The sequence below is a fragment of the Lissotriton vulgaris genome, chromosome 2_1 (assembly GCF_964263255.1).
Source record: "Lissotriton vulgaris chromosome 2_1, aLisVul1.2, whole genome shotgun sequence".
Lineage (NCBI taxonomy): Eukaryota > Metazoa > Chordata > Amphibia > Caudata > Salamandridae > Lissotriton > Lissotriton vulgaris.
The window spans coordinates 319,448,104-319,471,274 of NC_141687.1; the positions used below are offsets into that span (position 1 = coordinate 319,448,104).

At 46.3% G+C, this 23,171-nt stretch overlaps 1 protein-coding gene across 2 annotated transcripts in view; it reads right to left on the reverse strand.

Moving 5' to 3' along the window:
* Nucleotides 1-206: 206 nt before the first annotated feature.
* Nucleotides 207-23,171, reverse strand: part of TAX1BP3 (Tax1 binding protein 3) — a 173,155-nt gene continuing 150,190 nt past the window's right edge. The window contains exons 4-5 of one of the 2 annotated variants that reach the window (XR_015308369.1): nt 1,618-4,381; nt 207-1,292 (exon numbers count right to left, since the gene is read on the reverse strand). Coding sequence is in view for 1 of the 2 variants with exons in the window: in XM_086955025.1 (XP_086811151.1) it covers nt 4,247-4,381 (135 nt within the window). In the remaining variant the exon portion in view is untranslated. Of the gene's footprint in view, nt 4,382-23,171 lie in introns of both variants that reach the window. The other variant, XM_086955025.1, reaches the window with a different exon arrangement.

Sequence of the window (23,171 nt, forward strand, 5' to 3'; positions counted from 1 at the left end):
TCCCGTTATTGTAGATAAAGCTTATTGCAGATGAAGCAAATTATACAGGTCATCTAAACCTCACTGCTTGCTAATCAGAAAATACAGATAAAATTGAGTAATTTCCTGTTTGCTGGACGTTCCTACAAAGTGGCAGTTCATTTTGAGTGCACATTTAAGACTGAAAGAAATCTTATAGTTAATAAATAACAAAAAATACAACCATAAGTAGTTTATTTTTTATTTTGTGCAAAGAGAAATTGTATTTAGAAAATATTAGAAGGAAATTAAGTACAAAACAGTAGGGTAGATACCAACAAGAAGGCACACACTTGGATGAAAACACAACAATTTACTAGATTACCAAACATGACTGCAGCTTACATGACAATCACTAGTGGTCACAGAGCTCGCCCATGAAATACTGGTCACTGGGTCGGATTCCAAGAAGCCACATTTAGCCTTCTGACCCAGATGAGTACAATTAGGTTTGTTAGTAACACCTATTATTTAAGGTCCTAGAGAAAAGTTAGTTTTGTAGAGTGTGCGATATAAATAGTGATTATCACCTGTGACAGCCAATGGGAAGACCCACACAACTGATCTCCTTCTTTAATGAGGAGGGAGTATTTGGAAAGCGTCAGTTGCTCAAGTGGTGCACGTCGCTCAAAAGGCTTCTAAATACTTGCACTGAACAATGCTTTGTGCTACTTCATCTTCATACAAAAATATTTTAGTGTTTCAGGGAAATCTTCAACACTTGAGGCACTTAGATTTGGTGTGAAGGTTTGATGCCTCTCACCATAGTTACATTCTACCTCTGTGCAGATCATTTAAAATTATGGCAAAAATACTATTTCAACGTCTGTAGATTAGGAAAAACCCCACATTTGTTACAGGTTTAAAGTTTCAAAATCATCAAAAATACATAATAAAGCAGCAATTTGGTCAACGCAGTTCTATTGCAAAAAAAGAATATACACAAATCATTGGCATTTTGATTAATAGCTTGGCTGAAAAATCAGGAGCAGGCCTGAAATAGTGTTGTGAAATGATCCATTACTTATTTGCTGGATACCAACAAATGCATAATCACACCTGTGTATTCGATACTATCACAGGGTCCTAAAAAGTAGCACATTTTACTGGCTGGCGGAGCTCTCTTTACCCCTAGGCAAAGTCACACAGAGTCTTGAAAATATCAGGACGACGAGTTGGACTGCTCATGAAGAAAGGGAAAGGGAGCGGGGCTGGTAGGAAAGGGAGCGAGGCTGGTGGGACAGGGAGCGGGGCTGGTGGGACAGGGAGCGGGGCTGGTGGGACAGGGAGCGGGGCTGGTGGGACAGGGAGCGGGGCTGGTGGGACAGGGAGCGGGGCTGGTGGGACAGGGAGCGGGGCTGGTGGGACAGGGAGCGGGGCTGGTGGGACAGGGAGCGGGGCTGGTGGGACAGGGAGCGGGGCTGGTGGGACAGGGAGCATGGCTGGTGGGACAGGGAGCATGGCTGGTGGGACAGGGAGCATGGCTGGTGGGACAGGGAGCATGGCTGGTGGGACAGGGAGCATGGCTGGTGGGACAGGGAGCATGGCTGGTGGGACAGGAAGCATGGCTGGTGGGACAGGGAGCATGGCTGGTGGGACAGGGAGCATGGCTGGTGGGACAGGGAGCATGGCTGGTGGGACAGGGAGCATGGCTGGTGGGACAGGGAGCCGGCCTAGCAGGTGGGTAGCGGGATCAAGGTTGTCTTTGCAGTTCAACTTCTGGCTTGTTCACCCACATTAACAATACGAAATTCTTAAAATACACCCACTGAAAATGTGGAAGCCTCCAATTTTCTCAAATAAAAGCATAGGTTCCCTTCTTTGAAGCCCAGTCTTACAAATGGGCATAAAACGCATTAGCTGGAGATCCAGAATCACAAATCTAATCGTACCATCAAGCACAAGGATGCTTTCAACCTTGCTTAATCAATACCCAGCGTTGTCAAACGGTGTTTCAGACTTCTTTAACTCGGGGAAGTCGCATAGAAAGTGAAGTTTCAATTACGGAAACAAAAATACATAATTTTCAGGTAAACTCACATTAATCAATGCACAGTATACACCCATCAATCAGTGTCAATAGTTATTTTAGTTATAAAAACAATTGGTTAAAAAAGCACATTTTAAAAACAAGAAGCTCTCACTTTTCTAGATACACTGCACGAAAAGTATGTAGTCGAAGCACGCTGGTCCATGAGAGGTACACAGTTAAAAAGTGTCAACCGCAAATCAGACATTCAAAATAGTCTTTTTTCAATGTGCTCAACGAAAGCGCTCAGGGTTTGTGTTACAAGCAGAAAAGCTGAAGAAAAAATAGAATACAAATAGTCCCTAGGCATCAATACCACAGTTATCACAATCCTTTGGTATGAATGATCCCCAAAACGTGTCCCCACCTCCACCTCCCCTTTTCCTAGACAAGGTCCTTTTCATGGATGGTTAGCATGGTTAGGAAGGGTGTGTGCTTAGCTTCAGTCCCTAGAGTGTAAAAGCTCCAATAGTTAGGAGGGCATTGAGGCACAAGGTGATGAGGTGTGTTGACCAGCATCGCACAAAGTGATCAGATGTAGATGCCTGAACCAAAGCTCTTGTCTCCAAGCTCCTAAGCCAGCATATAAGACACCTCATGGACATATGATTTTCACTGTTTACCTGCTCCAGAGCATCTTAATCCATCAACTATTCACACAAGAACTAAAGTCATTCCCACTGAATGAGAGCAGGTCTAACTGGTATACCCATACCGGACTTCCAGGATAACCCCAGACTATGTATTGAGATCTATTTAACGTCATTCTATCTAAATAAAGCTTGAAAATCAGTCATGGATCAGACCCTTCTGGACCTACTCTGTGCACCTTTGAAGAGAGAACTGACAACGGTTGATAGCATCAGATCAGTTTAAGGCTGGCAACTGACAGCTGCGCTACAACACTCGTCATTCACAGGCAAACAGCCAACACAGAATGAGAAGACACCAAGACCACCTGGACGTCACTACAATGTCATGAAATGTGGGCACATAACTTATATTCTCACTGTATTCATCACAGCACCTTTCATGAGAAAAATATATCCTTCCTACTCACAAGCAAACACACATGAGCTCGTTTTAGTTCCACTCTTATTGGTTGTTGCTGCAGCCGGCACTATCATTCAGCATGTGGGCGGGAAAATGTGCATCAGTGAATACTTTATGTTAGTGAACAGGACGTGGATGTATTACTGGATGGGGTGGGAAAATTGTGTGCAAAGAGGAGTAACCAGCTCCAGGAGGATTCTGATCAAGTGAAAACCCAATCAAGCAGACCAATTCAGAGCACATGTTTGGCCTTGGCTAATTTACACTCTGCCTCTGCAATGGCACTTCCTTAACTTAAAATCTAAAACCCAGACCACCCAGCAGCCCACCTCTTTGCAATGTCCCCGTACTTTGCTACTGCTTAAACCAAGGGTCTTGAAGAGAAGAAACTGCGGCTCTGCCTCTTGAAGTACTGTGATTTTGTGTAGATCACATTGTCCCAAGCTGTAAAGCCTGGGAAGGAAGGGGGCGAGAGGGCAAAGCTACACATTAACACTTGTCAACATTGTTTTTCACCACTCCCTTTCAACCACCTAAATTCATGTAGTGTTGCATACAGACAGGCTGGAGTGGTTGTCCCCTTCTAGGAATGTGGTGTCCTGTAAATAGGAAATCTGGTAGTTGTCTCAACCTACGGTAAAAACTCTGATCCTAATGAGGTCTATCTCACGGATTGTGGGAAATACACTGGGACCCCATCTTCCATGCAAGAGGCAGCTTTGACAATCACCTGATTATTTTGTTATATTTGAAAATGCGTCCTCCTTGAACACACACCTCAATGGAAAAGGTAAAAGATAGGGCACTTTCAGGCTACCAGCAGCCCTTTCCCGTTATGTGAATCGCACACAGTGAAACTCCTACAAGACTTCTCCTTTACATCAAATGCAATTTCTTTGTGCTTTAAAAACTGACAAAACATACTCTCTGGTGTGTTACTAAGCATCAAGCTAAAGAACAGGAAAGATATCTAAAAAGCATTAGTAATCCCCCCTCCAATTAACCCCTCCTCAAAAAAACAAAAAACTTGAATCTGTATTGAATCCTTTTTCTGCTTCACGCTGGCATTCAGAGTGCCTGCTAGGCTGGATTGGTCTGGTCGCCGGTGTGGATTCCTTCTTCGCCTCATCAATCTTTCTCAAATTACTAATGCATGGAATGGCGCACCGCCTCCTGGAGGGACTTTCTGGTCACCAGCAGCCTCACCACTTCTTCATTTTTCTTCGTGAGTCTCTTCCTTGCTTGGTCGTGTGTTACCATGGTCATATCCCAGCCATTGACCTACAAACACAAGAACAAAGTGTTAGAATCCCATCAGAGAGCGTAAAGTACAGTGCATCTCTCTGGTTAGTGGGCCACACTGAGGGCGTGTCCCGAGTAACTGTAAGCAAACACTGCAAGACTTCATGCATTATATTATGTAAGTACTGATGAGAGAGGTCAGCTTGTTTTAAAGATAAACGTAGAATGTAGATGCCTTTAACATAGCTCAAGAAAAGATCTCCAAGGTGGAATGAGCAGGTTTTTCAATTTCCACATAACTCATGTGGCCTTCTGTTGAGCTGATCTAGTGAACAAAGACCAGAATTTACCAGCCGGTTCACAGACAAATCAGCAGGCCCACAAGATCTAAAAAAGTATGGATTCTTGTCTAGACAAAATGCAGCCATACTGAGAAATGCTGGTCAGCACAGCTGCACTACTTTAATTTTTCAAGAAAACACACTAACAAATCCAAGAGACCGATTCCTGCAGCAGATTCCTGCTCAATTCTGAAAGTTGCCGTAACACACAAAAGGGAAACGCAATCTTCCCTCAGGAGATGGGAACGTAATGCAAACAATATATTGAAGTGGACTTCACACTGTTTTGCCCATGGAGGGCAAAAACGTTTGCAGCCGAACAATCCCATATGTCTGGTAAGATAGCCTGGATGTTAACCTGCTTGCCTAGAAGGTGTATATGCATCCTGCTTAGATTACATTTTTTTTTAATTTTTATTTATTTACTTAATTGAGTTTTACATAGCGCTGGCTAGACCCGTAGGTATCAGAGCGCTTTACAGAGTATCAGTACGAAACAAGTTACACAGGTTACAGAACAATCACATAATGTTACACAGTAGCAAAAGAAAACACGAGTTGGGAATATGAGAAAACTCGAGGATGGCAATGAGTGGACGTGTGATGAGGCAGAAAACTGCAGGAGATATAACGGTAAAAACGGAGGCAAGAAACACCTTAAGGGGCCGACGAGGAAAATGCGGGAGCACAGAAAGGAAAGGGGATGGAAAAACAGATAAGGACAAGGAAGTGCGAGGAAAATAAAACGGATAAGGCACCAGAGATGTTAACAAAATCAGAAGAACGAGGAGTAGGTCCGTGGCGAACAAGAGACAAATTCAAAGTCATCCAGCAGGAAACCGGGATTGCTAAAAAAGCGTGTCGAGGGTAGGAGAGGCATTGGAAAATAGTCCCAACATGGCAGGGAGCATAAGGGTCCAAGAACCAAAAAGGATAAGTCCGGAAAAAAGAAAAATAAGCGCTGATTTCATGGAGAGGCACTAGAAGGGGAAAACGATCCGAAAGTCAGGGGTGCAGCAGTCTATTTTCGAGTCACAGCCATGCAGTCCCTGAGCAAGTGTTCTCGGCAGCGGTGTCCAATCCGTTGTCGATAGCAAAGTTGGAAACCAGCATGGGTGCTTCTCCGGCAATTTTATTTTTATTTTTTTTATTTAATGCGATTTTATATAGAGCAAACTTTACCCGAAGGTGTCAGAGCGCTTTACATAAGAACCAGTTGCAAAACATAAGGACTTCGGATTACATGTGTTACATAAAAGATACACACAGAAAAAAATTGCAAATGTACAAGATGTAAAGTCACACAAAGAAGAGACTGGTGATTATAGTTATCTCTATATACATAGGGAAGGGATAAGAATGGATATACTCTAAGAGTCACATAGGAATGGTAGAGAGTACAATGGTCTACTGCATATACTAGTGATTGGAGTTATCCTATATCCATAAGGAAGGGAAATTAATGGATATACTCTAAGGGTCACATAGGAATAGTAGAGTACAAAGGTCTACTGCATATACTAGTGATTAGAGTCATCTCTATATACAGAAAAGCAGAGTTCCATTAAGTGGGGTCGGAGGGGGGAGGCAGTCACAGCACCAAGCTAGGGACAGAGAAGGGCAGGAAAGTGAGACAAACGAGAGAGGAAAGCAGATAGTAATGAGTAAGACAGTGAGGAGTGTGTCAGAGGCAACAGGAGAGACAATAGAAAGGTCGCTAGGACAGAGGGAGAGGTCAGAGATCGCTAAAATGGCAGAGGAGAAAGGTAGAAGAAGAAGAGAGTCATAAAAAGAAAATGGCGGGGAGCATAAAGGTCCAAGTCCGAAAGTCCTGGAAGAGGGCTGCCATAGCCAGCAAGTCCGGGGGGAGAAAGGCAGTCAGCAGCAAAGTCACAGCCTCATCGTCCATGAGGAACTGGGGCAGAGGAGTTCAATCCGGAGACCAGGGGTCAGGGAAGAAAGACCACGGGCGCCAAGGCAGCTGATTGCAGAAAGTGAGGCAGCAAAGTCTAAAACAAAGTTTAAAGGGAAGGAGGAGGGGGCCTCTCACCAGAGCCCAGTTAAACACACTGTGGGGTGTGGCGTTGTGCGTGGGGGGGCTCAGTGGCAGCTAAAAGCAGGCTCTTGGTGGTCTGATAGTCCCGTAGTCTGCCCCCTAACTGACCTGGTGAGCTCCGGAGCTTCCCAGCAGAAAATGGCGCCCGCCCGGGCGCTGAGCAGTTGGTGGTGGAGGAGCACGGAGCCTGGAGAGGTGCAGGAGCGCTGGGCTCTCCGTGGTGGGCCGCTGGCTCGACTGCATCATGGACACGGTGAGGCCCTGGCGCGCGCGGATTTTTGATCTCTGGAGGCTCTGAGGGGCGCTCGCGCTGCTCCTGGGCTCCTTGAAGCTCGGCTCACACATGCTGCTGAAGGCACTCGGGGTGCCTCGGGAGAGTAACTCAAAATGCCACATAGCGCAGCTCCGATAGTTCTTACCTCCTGTAAGTCTCCAAATCATCCCAGTTGACAAGCTGGAGGTGAGGTAACTGTAGGGGAAGGCAGCAGTAAGCAAGCCAAGAGGCAGGGGAAGAGTCAGGAGGGGAAAACCTCCGACCGTCTCCTCTGCAGCCATCCAGAGCGATCAGAGAGGCATCGGCAGCTTTGAAAGGATTCCGCCGAAACTTTGCACACCTGGGACATCAGAGAGAAGGCGGGGGAGGAGGAAGCTGAGCAGCGGAGTTGAGGGGGGAGCTGTGCCCAATGCCAGGCTGGGTAGGTGTCGGCCGCAGCGAGATACCTGGGCCAGACTCCCCTATAGCTGAACAGAGCGGCTCCACCGGACATCAGCCATGCTGGTCCTGGAACTCCACGGGAGAAAGCTAGAAGCTCCACTTTTGACGAGAATTCTCATGCTCCCAAGCGTAGGAATGGAGCATCGAGGACCGTTGATGAGGACGGAAACCCAGGTGAGTAGGTTTATCCCCGAAGGAGGTGGGAATCTAGGGATATTTAGCCATAAAGGCTAAGTCTGGCCGGGGGCCCTTCATTTACGGCCTACTGCAGTAGACATGACTGAGCGGATATAGGAGACGCAGAAAACAATGGTATGAAACTGGTGGGACAGGGCATGGGCTCAACTGAAACGCACACCAGTAGCATAAACACTGATAGGTAAATGTATAGCTGCATGCCTGATGACCATGGATACTATAAATCTGTCATGCTGCTGCTGCTCAAAATGTCTAAAATAAAATTGACAAAGCCAATAAATCTCGCATAGACAAGTCTAAAAGGCTTTGCCAATGGTGGTTTCTATAAGGATCTACAGGGCTTGGGAGACATTTGGTATTATAATTATCGGTATTATGTTAATGTTAACCCCTTCGATGCTCATGACGGAACGGTTCCGTCATGAGCATCGGTTGAGCTGTGCTCATGACGGAACGGTTCCGTCATGAGCCCGTTGGCTCATTAGAACCTTCAGCACAGCGCGAGAATTCGCGCCGCGCTGAAGGTGTTAAATTCTCCTGTGCAGCCAAACCAAGACTTCCCATCTCCTTAGATCTGCCTCAGTGTCTTGCAAGACGGAAGGTATGTTTGCTGAATTCCATTCCACAAAAGAGGATGTTGACCGCACACCTAAATATGAAATTGCTCAGTTTGTGATTTTGAGTGGCAACCTTCTGAGACCTTGTATTCTTCTTGTCACACAACCTAGATATAGAAGCTCCGATTATGGCTAGCTACCTCTAATCCAGAATATTTACTGTAATTCACTAACACCCAGAGAAATGGTGATAATGACATCTATGGATCACCAAATTATAGCAGGACATCCTGTGCAAATTGTGACACTTTCTGCTCTAATCCTCTAAAGGAAATACATCTTACCCCATCAAATCCAACTATCTTCGGCCAGGGACTCGGTCATCAGTATCGTATGATCTGGCAATAAAGGGCAATCCGGTCTGGCACCTGGCAATAGATGAAAGGTTCTCAAAGACATTCTGTCCACCACCACCATCATTTCTGGACTACACTGCCTGTCATTACCATTCTTATAAATGTGATTCTCAACCTGAATGTCTTGAGTACAGTCATCATAAAGGTCCAGTGCGCACGGTCAAATCATTTTTGCCATCAAGCGCCCCAATTTTTTTTTCAATCTCTTATGTGTCACCTTTTTGATGAGTTGAGCTAACGTTTTGATGATGCTGAAGGGCTGTTGCCCCCAGACTCATCCCAGTATGTCCATGCCTATAATAGCATGACTGGTCCATGGGCCCAAATACCCACTGGCAGTTCTTAGTCTGATTGTTTATTCTAGTCTTGAGCCTTTTGGGTAACAGACGCAGTGGCGGCTGCCTTGGAACAGGGGTGTTCGGCGAGGGGTTTGGAAATAGAGTAAAAATAAATAAATAAAAATAAAATTACCATTTCCTTCGCCGCCCCTCCTCGGTCCTCTTCAGGTCTGCTACAGCACCGGAAGCTTTGCGGCTTCCAGGCACTCCCAGCCAATCACGATGCTACAAAAGCAGCGTCCTGATTGGTCGGAGCGTCCTGTTTGGACATTCAGACAGTACCCGAATAGGCTGTGCAAGTTCCCCACGGGACTGTGCAGCACAGCGCAATGGAGAACAAGCCAAAGACGTTTTGGCCAGCCAAATTGTCATGTACTCTTAGAGGAGTGCAAAACCACTCCTCCCTCTGCTTGACGTCAAGGAGCCCACTTCCGGCCCCACCTGGCTCCGATTGATGCAAAGAAAAATAAAATGATAATAACGTCCTGTTATTATCATTTTATTTTTAATTTGTGCACTGCTTAAATAGAAGGGGGTGACGCTCCTCTGCCTTAGCGAAGGAGCTGCCACTGTTCGCACTATAAGAGCGTTCTCCAGCTGCCCCGCCTCTCCAACCAGTGGGCAGCACAGAGCCATCAAGGGATTGCAGGATATAATGTCCCAGCCTCAGTCCATGCATTTCATGGAGTTGTCTGTATGTGCACTATAAACTCATACTCCAGCTGTCAGCCTTCTCCTCTCCGTGGGCAGCGCAGGGCCAGCAAGCGATTGTGAGCAATGGAGTGCCCTAGCCACAGTCAAATTCAGCTTCTTTTTTAGGATTCACCATATGTAAAGAAAGAATAACTATTCTTCTTGTTTCAAAAACAATAACAGGCAAAATATCTTTCTCAAATGTGGAAACTTTTGGTTCAGAGGCACAGCACATTCAGAACCCTTAGTATTCTTGGTGGAGGTGCCTTGCAGTTTCTGTAGGGTCAACGCTATTGCATTATCCACAAACTTTTAGAGCACAAAGTATATTAGTTCTGCTAATTCAGGGTCAATGGCCCCTAGCTGTGCTTCCTGCAGCCCGTACTCATGGTCATCTGCCATAATTAATTCGAAAAAAGCTTTCACTATGTCCCAAAACGTTATATGGGGTAAGAAAACCTAATGCCAGGATGTGGTGTGAATACAGTGCTGCTCATCCCTGTGATCGTTCGAAAGGAGTGCGTCCGCCGAATCAAAATGGCCAATGCGACTCGTCAGGGAAAAGCAGTCGATAATTACTCAAGCGCCCGCTCCGTGTGAGAGGAACTGTTACGGTGGGCTGATGAAAAAAATAACGTAGATCACGCTCTACCCCCGCCATATTTGCCCTTGCCCGCCAGTTTCTAAACTGAAGACGGGCAGGTGAGAGGAAGACTGCACCCGCATCAGCGAGACGGGACGTGGCGAGCGGTGCAGTGCGACTCCGCACCTTAAACAATCTGGCTACAAATGTGCACTGTACAAGCCCTTAACAACCTAGAATTGTGATTCTGATGGACAATAATGCCCTCCATGAGGAAAGAAAGAATGAATACTTAACAGGCTGTCGTGAGCACCAAAGAGAGGATGAAAGATTAGGCCCAGTTATATACTGTTCTGGACATTATGATTATAATTGGTTACAGCTCATGGGTTGTGGTTTTCAAAATGTTCTCATGGGATATGTCGTTTTTTGATTTGCTACTGTCAGAAAGTAGGACGTTTAAAGCACAATCTTTGCTCCATGTCCTTGATAGAATTTAAATATTCCTTCACGTTAGTAAGCACATTTTTTAATACCGATGAATTTAGTTTTCATTTCTTGATTTATTTTAAGTATTTCATTTTTTATTTATAATATGTAGCTGATTTGTTTTGGTTTAAAACTTTATTTGGATAGCTTTAGCCCTATCCTAACTAGGCAGTGGCCAAGTGCTTATACACGGAAAACAAAACAATTTGCCGGTTTATTTTTAAAGCGGCAAAAGAAAATTGGGAGAGAAACCGTCAGGGGGTTCCACTGCAAAAATGTTTACAAACGCTCTGAAAGGAAATTCTTGGGGATGACCCTTTGGGAATTGAAGAGGAGGATTCGAAATGGTCCATTCCAACGCTCTCCCTCCCCACTATTAAGAAATGGTCACCTAAGGTTATTCAATTGAACGCACTGACTAGGGATTTTAAACTAAGAGCCCTTAATGGTAGGACTTTATCCGACCAGTCAGGGGCAGTGACCTTTAACAGACTATCAGGCCCGTCCCGAATAGATTACATCTTATTGAATGTTGGATTCTGGGCGGACCTCATTGACATGAAGGTCTCTCCTAGTCAGGATAGTGACCACAACCCCTTGTGCTGTAAGTTCAATTGGGGGGGTCTTAATGTCAGGGGGGTGAGTGACTCCTTAAAAATATCTAAAGAGGTGGTCCCATGTAGTAACAACCGCAGATTAAAATGGGACAAGGCCAACCTAGGGGAGGACGAGATGGATAGTATTAGGACCCTGATTGAGGGTCTGTCCTCTAAATTAGAGATCTGGGAGGGAGACAACCGCCCTACTGATCACCATCACCCCTTACTTGATTCTGTCTATAAATCAACAATAGACCAAGTGGGCCAATTCTTTACTTCCAAGGGGAAAGGTAATAGGGTTCCGGTTATGCCGTCTACTCTTTGCAAACCTTGGTACACTGAACATTGTAAGAGCTCTAGGAAAAATCTGACAAGAGCTCTGCTTTCGGGTGACCCCTTGCTGGTTAGAGCGGCCAGAAAGGATTATCTGAAAGCACTAGTTCTGGCCAAACGGGAGTGGGAGGAACGGCATTGGCAGGAACTCTCCTTGGCTGTGAGCAGTAAGAACTCGAACCTCTTTTGGGATTTGATTAACAAAACAAGGCAGGGTAAATCGCAACCACTGGCTGTACATATAACTAGCCAGCAATGGTTTACTCACTTTTCATCCCTATATGGCGGCATAGAGGAAATATCTAGTTTGGGGGTGAATGGGTTGGGTGATGGGGTAAAACTGGACGATATAGATCTGTTATTTTCGCCCTCAGAAGTATTATTGGCAATCAGACGCCTTACCCCTAAGAAAGCCGCCGGGCAGGATGGGATCCCCGGAGATCTGCTGAAGGCTGAGCCAGAAGTTTGGGCCAAACTAATTGCCAGTATTATGAATCTGATCACGAGGGGTCATCAAGTACCAGACTCCTGGAAAGGAGCCGAGGTAGTTACTGTGCACAAGAAGGGGGCAAGAGATGACCCTGCGAACTACAGACCCATTAGTCTGATTGACATCATCCAGAAAGTGGTTGGCAGGGTCATCATCTCGAGAGTTGATGACTGGATAGAGGAGGCTAGTGTTCTCTCCCACTTGCAGGCGGGGTTTAGAAAGAAGGTTGGCACGATGGACCAGGTCTTTCGCTTTTTTGCAATCTATTGGAAGGCGGTTACCATCAAGAAAGGCAGTTTGTATATGGCCTTCATAGATCTCAAGACTGCTTTCGACCTGGTCCCTCGTGCAAAACTCTGGCAAATACTTGGCGAAATGGGGTTTCCCAGTAGCCTTCTGCATATAATAACGAAGCTGCATGAGGGGAATTATGCGCGGGTTAGATGGGGATCGCAGGGACAATTAACAGATAAGATCCCTGTGCGGAGAGGAGTACGCCAGGGTTGTGTTATGGCTCCGACCCTCTTCTCCCTATTTGTAAACGGAGTTGTGGATCATCTGAAGGGGGAAGAGACGGATGCCCCATCCCTGGCGGGGGAGAAAATCCCCACACTTCTCTTCGCGGACGATACCCTATTAATCTCTAAATCCCCGGCGGGCTTACAAAAACTCTTGAACCTGTTTAGCTCCTTTTGTACTACTCGAGGCTTAACCATTAACACTTCAAAAACCAAATTGATGGCTTTTGCCCCCTCCAAAAGATTTAAAAATCACCTCGTGCTCAATAGTGCCCCCCTTGAGCTGGTCACATCTTTTGATTATCTTGGAGTCCGGATAAACAGCCGTATGACCTGGAAAGATCATCTTTCCAAAATGCTCCTTAGTCATCATAGAGTTTCCGGGGTGACGCTGAAGGAACTCCGGGAATCTTCTAGTAAACCGGTTTCTCCAGTTATGGCCATCTATGAGGGCCAGATTCTTCCTTCAGCATTATATGGCTCCGAACTTTGGGGGTTTGAAGGGGTTACAGATTTGATGGTGGCAGAAAATAATTTCTTTAGGAAAGTGGCTGCTCTCCCTGCTTCAACACCAATGATCCCCCTAAGACTAGATTTGGGCAGAAGAACGTTAAAAGACCTGGTGAGGCTTCGCCCGCTGCTCTTCTGGTCTCGACTAAGAAGAACTGAGGAGCTGGCTAAGTATGCAGAAGGGATGGATGATCTACTCTTGCTGGACACAGGTAATAAAATAGGATGGCTAAAAAAACTGAAGGATTTGGCCATCAACCTGGGTCTAAGAGAGGCATGGGAGTCTCAATCCCCGCCACCCAAAGCCGTTATTAAAAAACTTTATTGGGATTGGGTCCAGAGTGAGGCCACGAGGGCTACGAATGTGGGTTCACTTACGGACAAATTTTTATCAATTAAGAGTGTAAGGAAATTGGAACCCTTTTTAGACCTAATAACTAAACCGTGGGATCGATCGCTGTACCTGAAACTGCGCTATGGGACGCTTCCAGTACTTGATTTCACGGCAAGTTGGTCGGCCTCTGATGCCCTCTCACGTACATGCCCCGGCTGTGCGGCCCCCAAGGAATCGGTGGCCCACCTGTTGTTTGCATGCCCAGCCTATAAAGGGGCGAGGAAGCTTTGGCTGAAACCGGTCTGTAGGGAATTAGGGCTGAGGTGCCATAAACAGGCACTCCGTGTCCTCTCTACAGACTCTTCGTCTGCCCTCATGATCTGTGGGGTGGCCAAATTTTTGGGAAATGCATGGCGGATACGCTCCCGTTTATTAAAACCCCGGGGGGCCCTACTGGTCGATACTAATCTGGTTGTGTTGTAAATCTATCAAAATGAGATCTCCCTGTTCTTATGTATTTTACAAATTTTTATTGGTAAATGTGAATTGTATATGTATATGTGCTCTTTTATGGTGATAAAATTGCCGAATAAAGATATTTCACCACCACTGAAATTGCATTCTATGAGAAATTGATGCCTTAATTGAAAGATTGAGCAAATACAAGGCAACAAAAATCCTATGCCATTAAAGCTCCCAAACAATGAATCAAAAACTGCAAAGCTCTTTGAAAAAAGGAAATGAATAAAGACATTCTACGCTAGTGCCACATACTGAAAGCTGTCCAAGTTTTGCCTCGAATACAGAGCTAGCAGAACAAACACACCCGAAGGTAATAGTTACACCAAATATACACTTGAAGCCACTCATAATTTGTTCAAACAGTTTTGCTCCCGTTTTTGACCCAGATATGGCAAAAGAGGATCAATCCACCTGTAAAGTGTCCTGACAAGATCAAATATCATCCAACTAGGGATGGTAAAGTGCTATTGGACATTACAAACCTATTAAAACCAGGAGGTTAGTAAGCTAAAGGTAAAGTCCAGACAATGGATCAATATATCAAGGGGCCTATCTCCGACCATGGGATAGCTACCTGTTATACCACCAGCTGTCCTCCTAGTCACATTGAGGAGGAACTTGCCAAGAGTGTACACCAGAGGGATGGTGGGTGTGGCTAAAAAATACCCTGATACCAGGCACAGTCTTCATAAACAGCAAGGTGGACCCACTAAAGGTGAATCAATCAATATACAATGTAACAAGGATCCATCATCTTGTCTAAGGGACGTACCCCTGCAACAGGGAGGTTCTTACTGTGCCCAAGTAGATCATCAAACCCGGTCCCTGGCACATCAGAATGACATTAATGTTACCTATGTTCGAGGGAAAAGTGAAGGCGGTAGATATAGCACAGTTCAGCCCTCCCCAGGAGTAGTTTATATGGCCGAAGTCCCTAAACTAATGCCCTGATCCAGAAAGACTGAAGACTAATTAATAAATCAATATACTGGATTAGAACGTTATGCAAATGTTCTAGTGTCATCCATTCATAGTAGATGCTAGTAGTTATCCAACAGTAGCAGGGAATTCTGATTACATAAAGCTTACAATGAAATCTAACATTTTCTAATGGGTTCTTGGCACAGGATGCCTCGACCACTCTGCCTCACAATTCCAATATCCAGTTTAAACCTGGTCCACCAGGAACTATACCTTTTATGAGAGAAATGGATGAATCACCAATGACTAATGCTGACTGACAGGAGCATGGATAAATTGCCAGGTTGCCCAGTTAACCTCCTGAGGGAAAATCAAAATTCAAAGGGATCAAAACCTAGCCTAAACTTTAATAATTCCTCTTGATTACATCGGAATTGGATGAATCAATGAGAGTAAAGCAAGTTCTAATCTAGATGCAATGATTTTGCCAGTCCACACATCTAAGCCACACGGGTCTCTAGTTTTTGGCTAATAATGGATTACTTATCTATACATAGCAAGGATCTGCTTTGCTTGCAAAGTTGATAATACCTTACTCACTGCTGCTAGGCTGACCTAACCACATTTCTAATTCAAGTGGGTCTCTAGCTTCAGGCTGTGAGTATCTTAGTGGATCTTTTATCTCTCCGTGTATAACTATTAGTGTAGCTGAGGGGGGCGCTAGAGAGCCTGGAGTAAGATGGCCGCGCTTTAGTGCTGCTCTGCTGGTCAAGTTTACTATCCGCCAACTATCTGCAATACCTGGCGCCATCCATGGCTGAAATTGACCAGTAACTGCTTCTGAAGCATTGGGGAGTGCTCCATAGTCTTTAATTTAGAGATCGGCCACCTCTAATAGCTCAAGCCTCGCTGAACTTTGCTAGGCCTCACTGGATGCAAGATGGCGGCTCTGGGGAGTGCAAGCTGCTAATCTCCTCATCCTGGGGCTTCGGCTCCTCTACTGGTGACCTGCCGGGAGCCGCTGACTTCTACACTAGCTGCCTAGCCCTTGGCGCGCAGTGAGGCAGATCTGGGCTACGCCTGCTGGGTTTGGGACGTGCTGGGTGGCCACCATCTCGCGACCCTGGGATCTGTGGAGGGACGCTTGCTGTGCACTTCCTACCTGCAGTGGCGGCTGTGGAGCGTGTCCCGCTCAAGTGGTATGCGGACGGCGAGCTGGTGATCGGTGTACCCTGGAGCGGCAGGAGTGCTACAGCATTGCGGGGACTCGGAGCGCCACTCGGTGCAGCCAGCCCCTCCCGGGCGTCCCTGATTGGCAGCCCCTCGTTTGAGCCTCAGCACCGCCCGCTGCCGCACCAGAGACAGTGGCGCGACCGTCTTAGGGCTGACTGCGGCGGATCTATCTTCCCGCAACCTGTGGCTGGATGGAGTGCAGCAGCACGTAACATGCCTAGAGCGCCCTGACAGAACATATCAATTGGTGAGTGCTGTGCTCAGATATTAACTGCAACTTAAGCGTGAATTATGGTGCCCGCTTCGAGGCTTACTGAGTCTCAACACTGCCTGGGGGAAGCCGCACGCGTCGTCTATTAACAGCCTCAAACCACTGCTATCCTGACTTTGGAGACTGCCAGGGGTGAAATCTACATTGTGTATTACCAGCTAACCTGCCTCACGCATACAATTGCGAGCCATATTGTGCAGGAGTACTTCCACTGCAGCATAATTTAAAGACAGGAGTCAGAACTTCAAGCAGCACGCTGTTCACTTCACCATTCAAGTCCAGATATAGCGGTGTCTGCCTGACTGCACTGCTAACAGCTGTACCTCTATCCCAGTGTCAACCAACAAAATATACGATGTAGTACCACAGCTTAACACCACTACGGCCTGTCTGGCGCTAACAGGGGCATATTGAGCACGTGGCCAGCTCCTGGAATCCACATCTAGTTTACTCGCTGGCACGCAGTGGGCACATAGAGCTAGACCACGGCTACCTCCGCTGCTGTGGACGTGCCTTGGAGTTGACCTATCCGCTGTGATCTCCCACCCCCAAAACCCCCCCGGCAGATCACGGAGGGCTAGCAGCGCATCTCGACCCTTGGAGATCGCGTGGAGGCGGTTGGTGCGTCATGTGCTACCATGGAGAAAATACTTGTGGTTATAAAGGCAAAGAATGAGGACATAGAAGCCTGCTCCCACAGAAACAACCTCTGTATAACTGGAATCTCGGAAACCACAAACACCGGGCCCATGGAGACGAACGTCGAAACGCTGCTCATGACGCTGCTTGAGGCGGAACACTTCTCAAAGGTGCTAATAGTTAAAAGAGCCCGCCGCACCCTATAATTGCCAGACTCCTGAACTATAGGGACAGAGACACTGCGCTCCATCTAGCTGGAGAAAAGGGGAAACTCGACTATAAAGGGATGAAGGGGAAACTCTACTATCAAGGGATGAAGGTGGAACTCTTTCCTGACTTCACCGTCGCAGTGCAACAGGCTTGCCGAGAATTTCAAACAGTTAAGAAGAAATTGCAGGCTCTCCAGATTCAATATGCAATGCTTTATCTGCCCAGTCTGCGGATACAACACAATGGGAAGGGAAGTATCTTCATGACACCGGAGGCACTACAATATACCCGGCGACTCGAGAGGCAGGAGACGCTACGTGAGAGAGGTGGAAACTCAGACTTTGAGGGATGAGCACGTGAGACATAGCTGAACATGTTTCTGACTGTAATGTCGGTCCTATGTCACTGGGCTTCCTGCATACAATATGTTTGGTTTGTTTCTGGTCCGGGAATAACCCCTGCAATGTACTAGACATTTTTATGACTTAAGTTTGGTAAGGTTTGTTCATAGGCTAAATATGAGTCACCTTAAGTACCAGCTCGGAGGAGTACTCCATACCAGGTATTGTCTTAAGGAAAGGTCAAAGCCGACTTCTGAGGATTGATAATAAGCCGTGAGCCTATCTCTACCTATCTTGGCCCACCCTGCTTACGTGGGGGGCCATGTGCTACTAGCGACCCACAGTATGGGAATTCCACAAAATGTTCTGTTCTTTGGTTGGGCCCCTACTGGTGCCTTTAATGGGTTATTGTTTTCTTCCACTCTTCCCATGTTATGCACTTTGAGAACAATATTGCTTTTTTTTTTGTTATGTTCTGTTCAATTGGGGTCTATTCGCGGTATGGTTCCAAAGCCGCAGTGGGTGGGAGGGGTGGTTGGGGAACACTTTTATATTATAACGGCATTGAGTGTGATAATCCAGCAAGAACTGATCTGTAGGTCTCATATCTACTGAACTGTGTTGCAGGCTTTATAGTTGGAATTTACGGGCATGGCTGATTCCAAACGATCTAACATCTCTTGGGTGAACTAGAATGTGCGAGGGCTTAATAATGCCAAGAAAGTGCTACAGGTGCTATCTTATCTTGACAGGCATCATATTCAAATTGCCCTGTTGCAGGAGACACACCTTACCAAACAGGCAGTCTCGCACGTTGCCACTAGATGGGCGAGGGTACGGATGGCTGCCTCATATTCCTCTTATGCACGGGGGTTATGATTCTTATAAGGAAGGGTGTTCCATTTGTGCCAACACATCTAGATGAAGACGAAGACGGACGGTATACAACAGTGCAGGGTACGCTCTATAACACACTACTGACTATTGTGAATCTATATGGTCCTAATGTAGACGATCCCGCCTTTTTTGACGCAATATGGGGCAAGCTCTGCAAACCATCTCCTGTGGCGCTTATCTGTGGTGGGGATTTCAATGTGGTCTTAGATCCTGAAATAGATCGGGTGTCTGCGGCAGGCCCCCACCTCCGAAGAGCTGCCGTAGCCGTACGGGCTGGGATGTGGTAATTGGGCCTCACTGATACCTGGAGAATAAGGCACCTACACGCTAGGGAAGGTACATGCTACTCATATGCACGACAGTCCTGGTCCCTCATAGATTACTGGCTGGGCACGCAGGACGTCTGTACATGGATAACGCAGATAAAACCCCTACCTCGAACATTATCATATCATTCCCCGGTAGCTCTGGACATGATTCTACCATCTCCCATCCCTCCTCCCTTTCAATGGTGACTACAATCGTCCTCGTTGCTTGATCAGGTCTTTAAAGAGGGAATACGTGAGGCCATATCTGACTATTTCTCACTAAATACAGGGTCAGTCCAAACTATGGAGACGCTGTGGGAAGCCTTTAAAGTGACAATTCGGGGGGACTTGTATAGGCCTTCAAGCCGGAGTTTTGAAGCCTCTGCGTCGCTCCATGGCAGCGCTTGAGCGTGAGTTGGGTGACTTGGAGCGCAAATTCAGTGCTCGAGCAGATCCGAGTACACTGGCACGCATTAAAGAGAAAATTGTAGAATACAATGAAATAGCTGATCAAGAGATAAATCACTTATCACGCCGGTATAAAGCACGTTACTATGGAGAAGGCGGCCGGCTGGGTAAAACGCTGGCTAGCTGTATACTGGAGCCCCAGGCTAGGGCATACACAATACAAGCGATGACTGTCACTGATGGCACACACTATGACACGCTGACCATTCTAAATGAGTTTATGGAGTATTACGCTGGGATGTATGCTCACAGGCCCACAACTGACGCTGCTGAACTTGAACAATATCTTGATGATATCGCTTTGGTGTTATCAAGGGGGCAGCAAGACTTTTTGATGCACCCGCTCACATTGGGAGAAGTGCGGAATGCTATAGCCGCTTTGCCTAATGGGAAAAGCTGCAGGTACCGATGGGTTGCCGGCTGAATTTTATGAATAATATGTCGACCAATGTGCCTCATGTCTCCTTCAGCTATATGAGGAGGAATACGAAACCCAGAGTTAGCTGCCAACCCTACGTGAGTCGCTAGTGGTTGCGCTCTTAAAGCCTGAGAAGCCGCCTGATAAATGAGATTCTTATCGTCCGTTATCTCTCATAAATACGGATGTCAAAATGTTAGCGAAAGTGTTAGCCACCAGGCTACAGCTACTCCTTCCCGTTATGGTGCTCCCAGATCAATCGGGATTTGTCCCCACCCGATCTACATCACATAATTTACACACCATTTTCTCAGTAATGCATGTACTGGAGCCCACGCTGCCGGCAGTGGCAGTGCTGCTGGATGCTGCAAAAGCGTTTGATTCGATAATCTTGGTCGTACATGGTCACGGTCCTTTATCGCATGGGAGTTCCATTTGTTTTTACTAATTGGATAAAGTTATTGCATACCAATCCAGTAGCTCTGGTTAGAATCAATGGGCAACTATCGGAGAAGATTCCTATCCAACGGGGCACACAGCAGGGCTGTCCACTGTCGCCGCTGTTATTTGCTCTTGTGCTTGAGCCCTTAGCATGTATCTTAAGACAGGGTCATGCTCAAACGGCCTCGCGGTTTTTGCAACGTCCACTTGCAGTCTCCATGTATGCGGACGACGTGCTGTTTGTCTGGGAACCGGCAAGATTTCTTGCACAGCTTATACGAGAATATGTCCGGTTTAAGTGTTTCTCAGGCCTGGGAATCAACTGGTCCAAATCGATTATACTTCCCCTCACTGACTGTACGCAACAGTTCGACATGGAATATCCCCTAGCATGGTGTACAGATACTGTAAAATATTTAGGAATATGGCTACACAGGGACCTGCAGACTGTCATACAATCTAACTTTGGCACCGCCAGCACACAGCTTGAGGGACAGGTGAATCGTTGGATTTTGGATTTAGTTGCCCCTGTTCTTTGCGGATCAAATAGCATTGAAAAAAACAGTGGTTCTTCTGCGTTTTTTAGATTTAAAAAAAAAATCCCGGTACACCTAACGCAACACTTTTTCGATAGGCTTCGCTCCCTTTTGATCACACTAGCCTGAGGAGGTAGGAAACCTTGACTTAAGTGGGAGACACTTACCCTTCCATATGATCAAGGTGGTTTCGCGGCGCCAGACTTCCATCTTTACTATCTCTTTGCACAAGCGCACTACGCCTACTACTGGCAGCATGACCCAGTATATATTCCGCATGTGGCGGCGGAGGCGGGCGCAGTGTGCCCCATACAGCTCAAGGCCATGATAGTAAACAAACATTCGGTGTTTGAAATAGAGGAATTTAATACAGTACAAATCAGATCTAGGGCCTGGCACGAACTCGGTCAGCGAGCGCATAAGTTGTCATTATACGCATCTAACATGCCGCTACTACATCACTCAGAACTCTCGGTCACCAGGGAAGATGGCGCACTGAAGACCCACAATGGGGGAAGTGTTCCCTGGAGGCCAGTTCATAACCCCAGAAAGCATAGGCGCCTGGGGCGGTGTTCTCGCCACGCATCTTTTTGTCTATACTAGACTGCGCACAGCTATGCGTGCACTCTATCCACACTTCCCCTACTGAGCCGCCGGCCCTTGAGGCGTTACAGCTCCTATACACCGCTACATCTAAGGCCAAGCTAGTCACTAGACTTTACAAGGCATCGCAGGGGGATATGCCAACTGGGGGCGTGGCTGCGTTGGCCAAATGGAATGCCGTGCTGCCAGAGTCGCTCTAAGAGGATGGTTGGTTAGGTAGCTGCTGCCTGACGGGCCAGCTGACGGGGAATGGCAATCTACGGTTGGTGCATTTTAAATACCTGCATCAGCTATATTACACTCCTGCACAACTTCATCGGTATGGGCTGCGACAAACTGAGACCTGCAAGCGCTGTGGTACATCTGGGGCTAACTTCTATCATCTGGCTTGGGAGTGTCCAAAAGTGTATGAATACTGGGGCTCAGTCACAAGAATTCTTTGCCTGGTGATTGAGGAATCTGTTGAGTGCAGCCCAAGGGTGTGTCTGCTGGGGGTTAGCACTAAGGTGAAGGCATCCAACAAGAAATTTGTGTCCATAGCACTATTGATGGCTAAGTGTAGGGTCTCCATCTGCTGGGGGAACAGGGTTGTGCCCACCACTAAACTATGGTTACAGGATCTGGCATACTGCCGGGATCAGCTTACATGTTATGCGGAGGAACTACCGTCTGCGTCCAAGCCACGGGATATCTGGGGGCCGCTCAAGTCCTATCTACTGTCAAACACTGAAATTTGATGCCTGAAAAATGTTCATAAAACTGCCCTGCCTGTTCCTACCCTGCAATGTGCTTCCTACTAGTGCCATGTCTGTATGTATTTGTGCCCTTGACGATGCACTCTACAACACTAGGATTTATGTAATGAGTTTTATGTGTATAATGCAATAAAGATGGAGGGTCCCCTGTGATATATGACAGGGAGGGGGATCTTGACGTTAGAAAAGGTGTTGGGGTCCCTGTCTTTATTGTAGTTGGTTAGATACACTAAACCATGTCTCCTAAGTAGACATGGTTTAGTGTATCTAACCAACTACAATAAAGACAGGGACCCCAACACCTTTTTATGTGTATAATACATGCGGTGCCAATGCCATAACCTGGATAATTGTCAGATGTTCTTTACTGTATCTGAAAAAGCTAAAATAGCTTCAGTGTCTTAGACCTCCTCAGTCTCAGAAAAGTGTTTGAGATATAATCGAATTGGGTCCCGAATGTTATCCCTAAATAGTCTGAAGATTGCCCTAGAGCCATTCAGCCCCTGTGTTCTACCAGTTTTTTAGGAGCGAATGGCTCTAGATATTTCCTCGACCTCAATGGCCTTATTGAAATTAACCCACTTCATCTGTGTGACTTATGGATTATTGAGTTTTTTCGACTGCGCCTCACAAGTATCATATATGGGTTTACCAGAGGTATATAGATCAGCGTAGTTGAAACACCTTCAACTTACCCCGAGCTTTAGTAAATGACATTCCATCCTTGCTTTTTATCACTGCTACATTGTTTTTAACTTTTCATATATTCATGAGGCTGCCATTAAGCGGACTGCTTTATTTTAGAACATTTACTTAGAGCTTTGGGCAATCACAAATTTGTGAACACTAGTGATTAGTATTTTATTGAGCTCATACTTCAGGTTCTTAACAGCAAGCCAGGTTCCTCCAGTATGCCTCGGTTTTCATTCCAGCTGCTTAATATTCATCTCCTATGAGTGAGCCAATTTTTTTTGTTCTATTGTCATTACCTTGATGACGATTCCTCTTAGGTAAGCGTTCAATGAATTCCATAAAATAAGTGGGGAGGGCCATGAAATGCAATTCACTGATTAAATCAGAGATAGAGACTTATTAA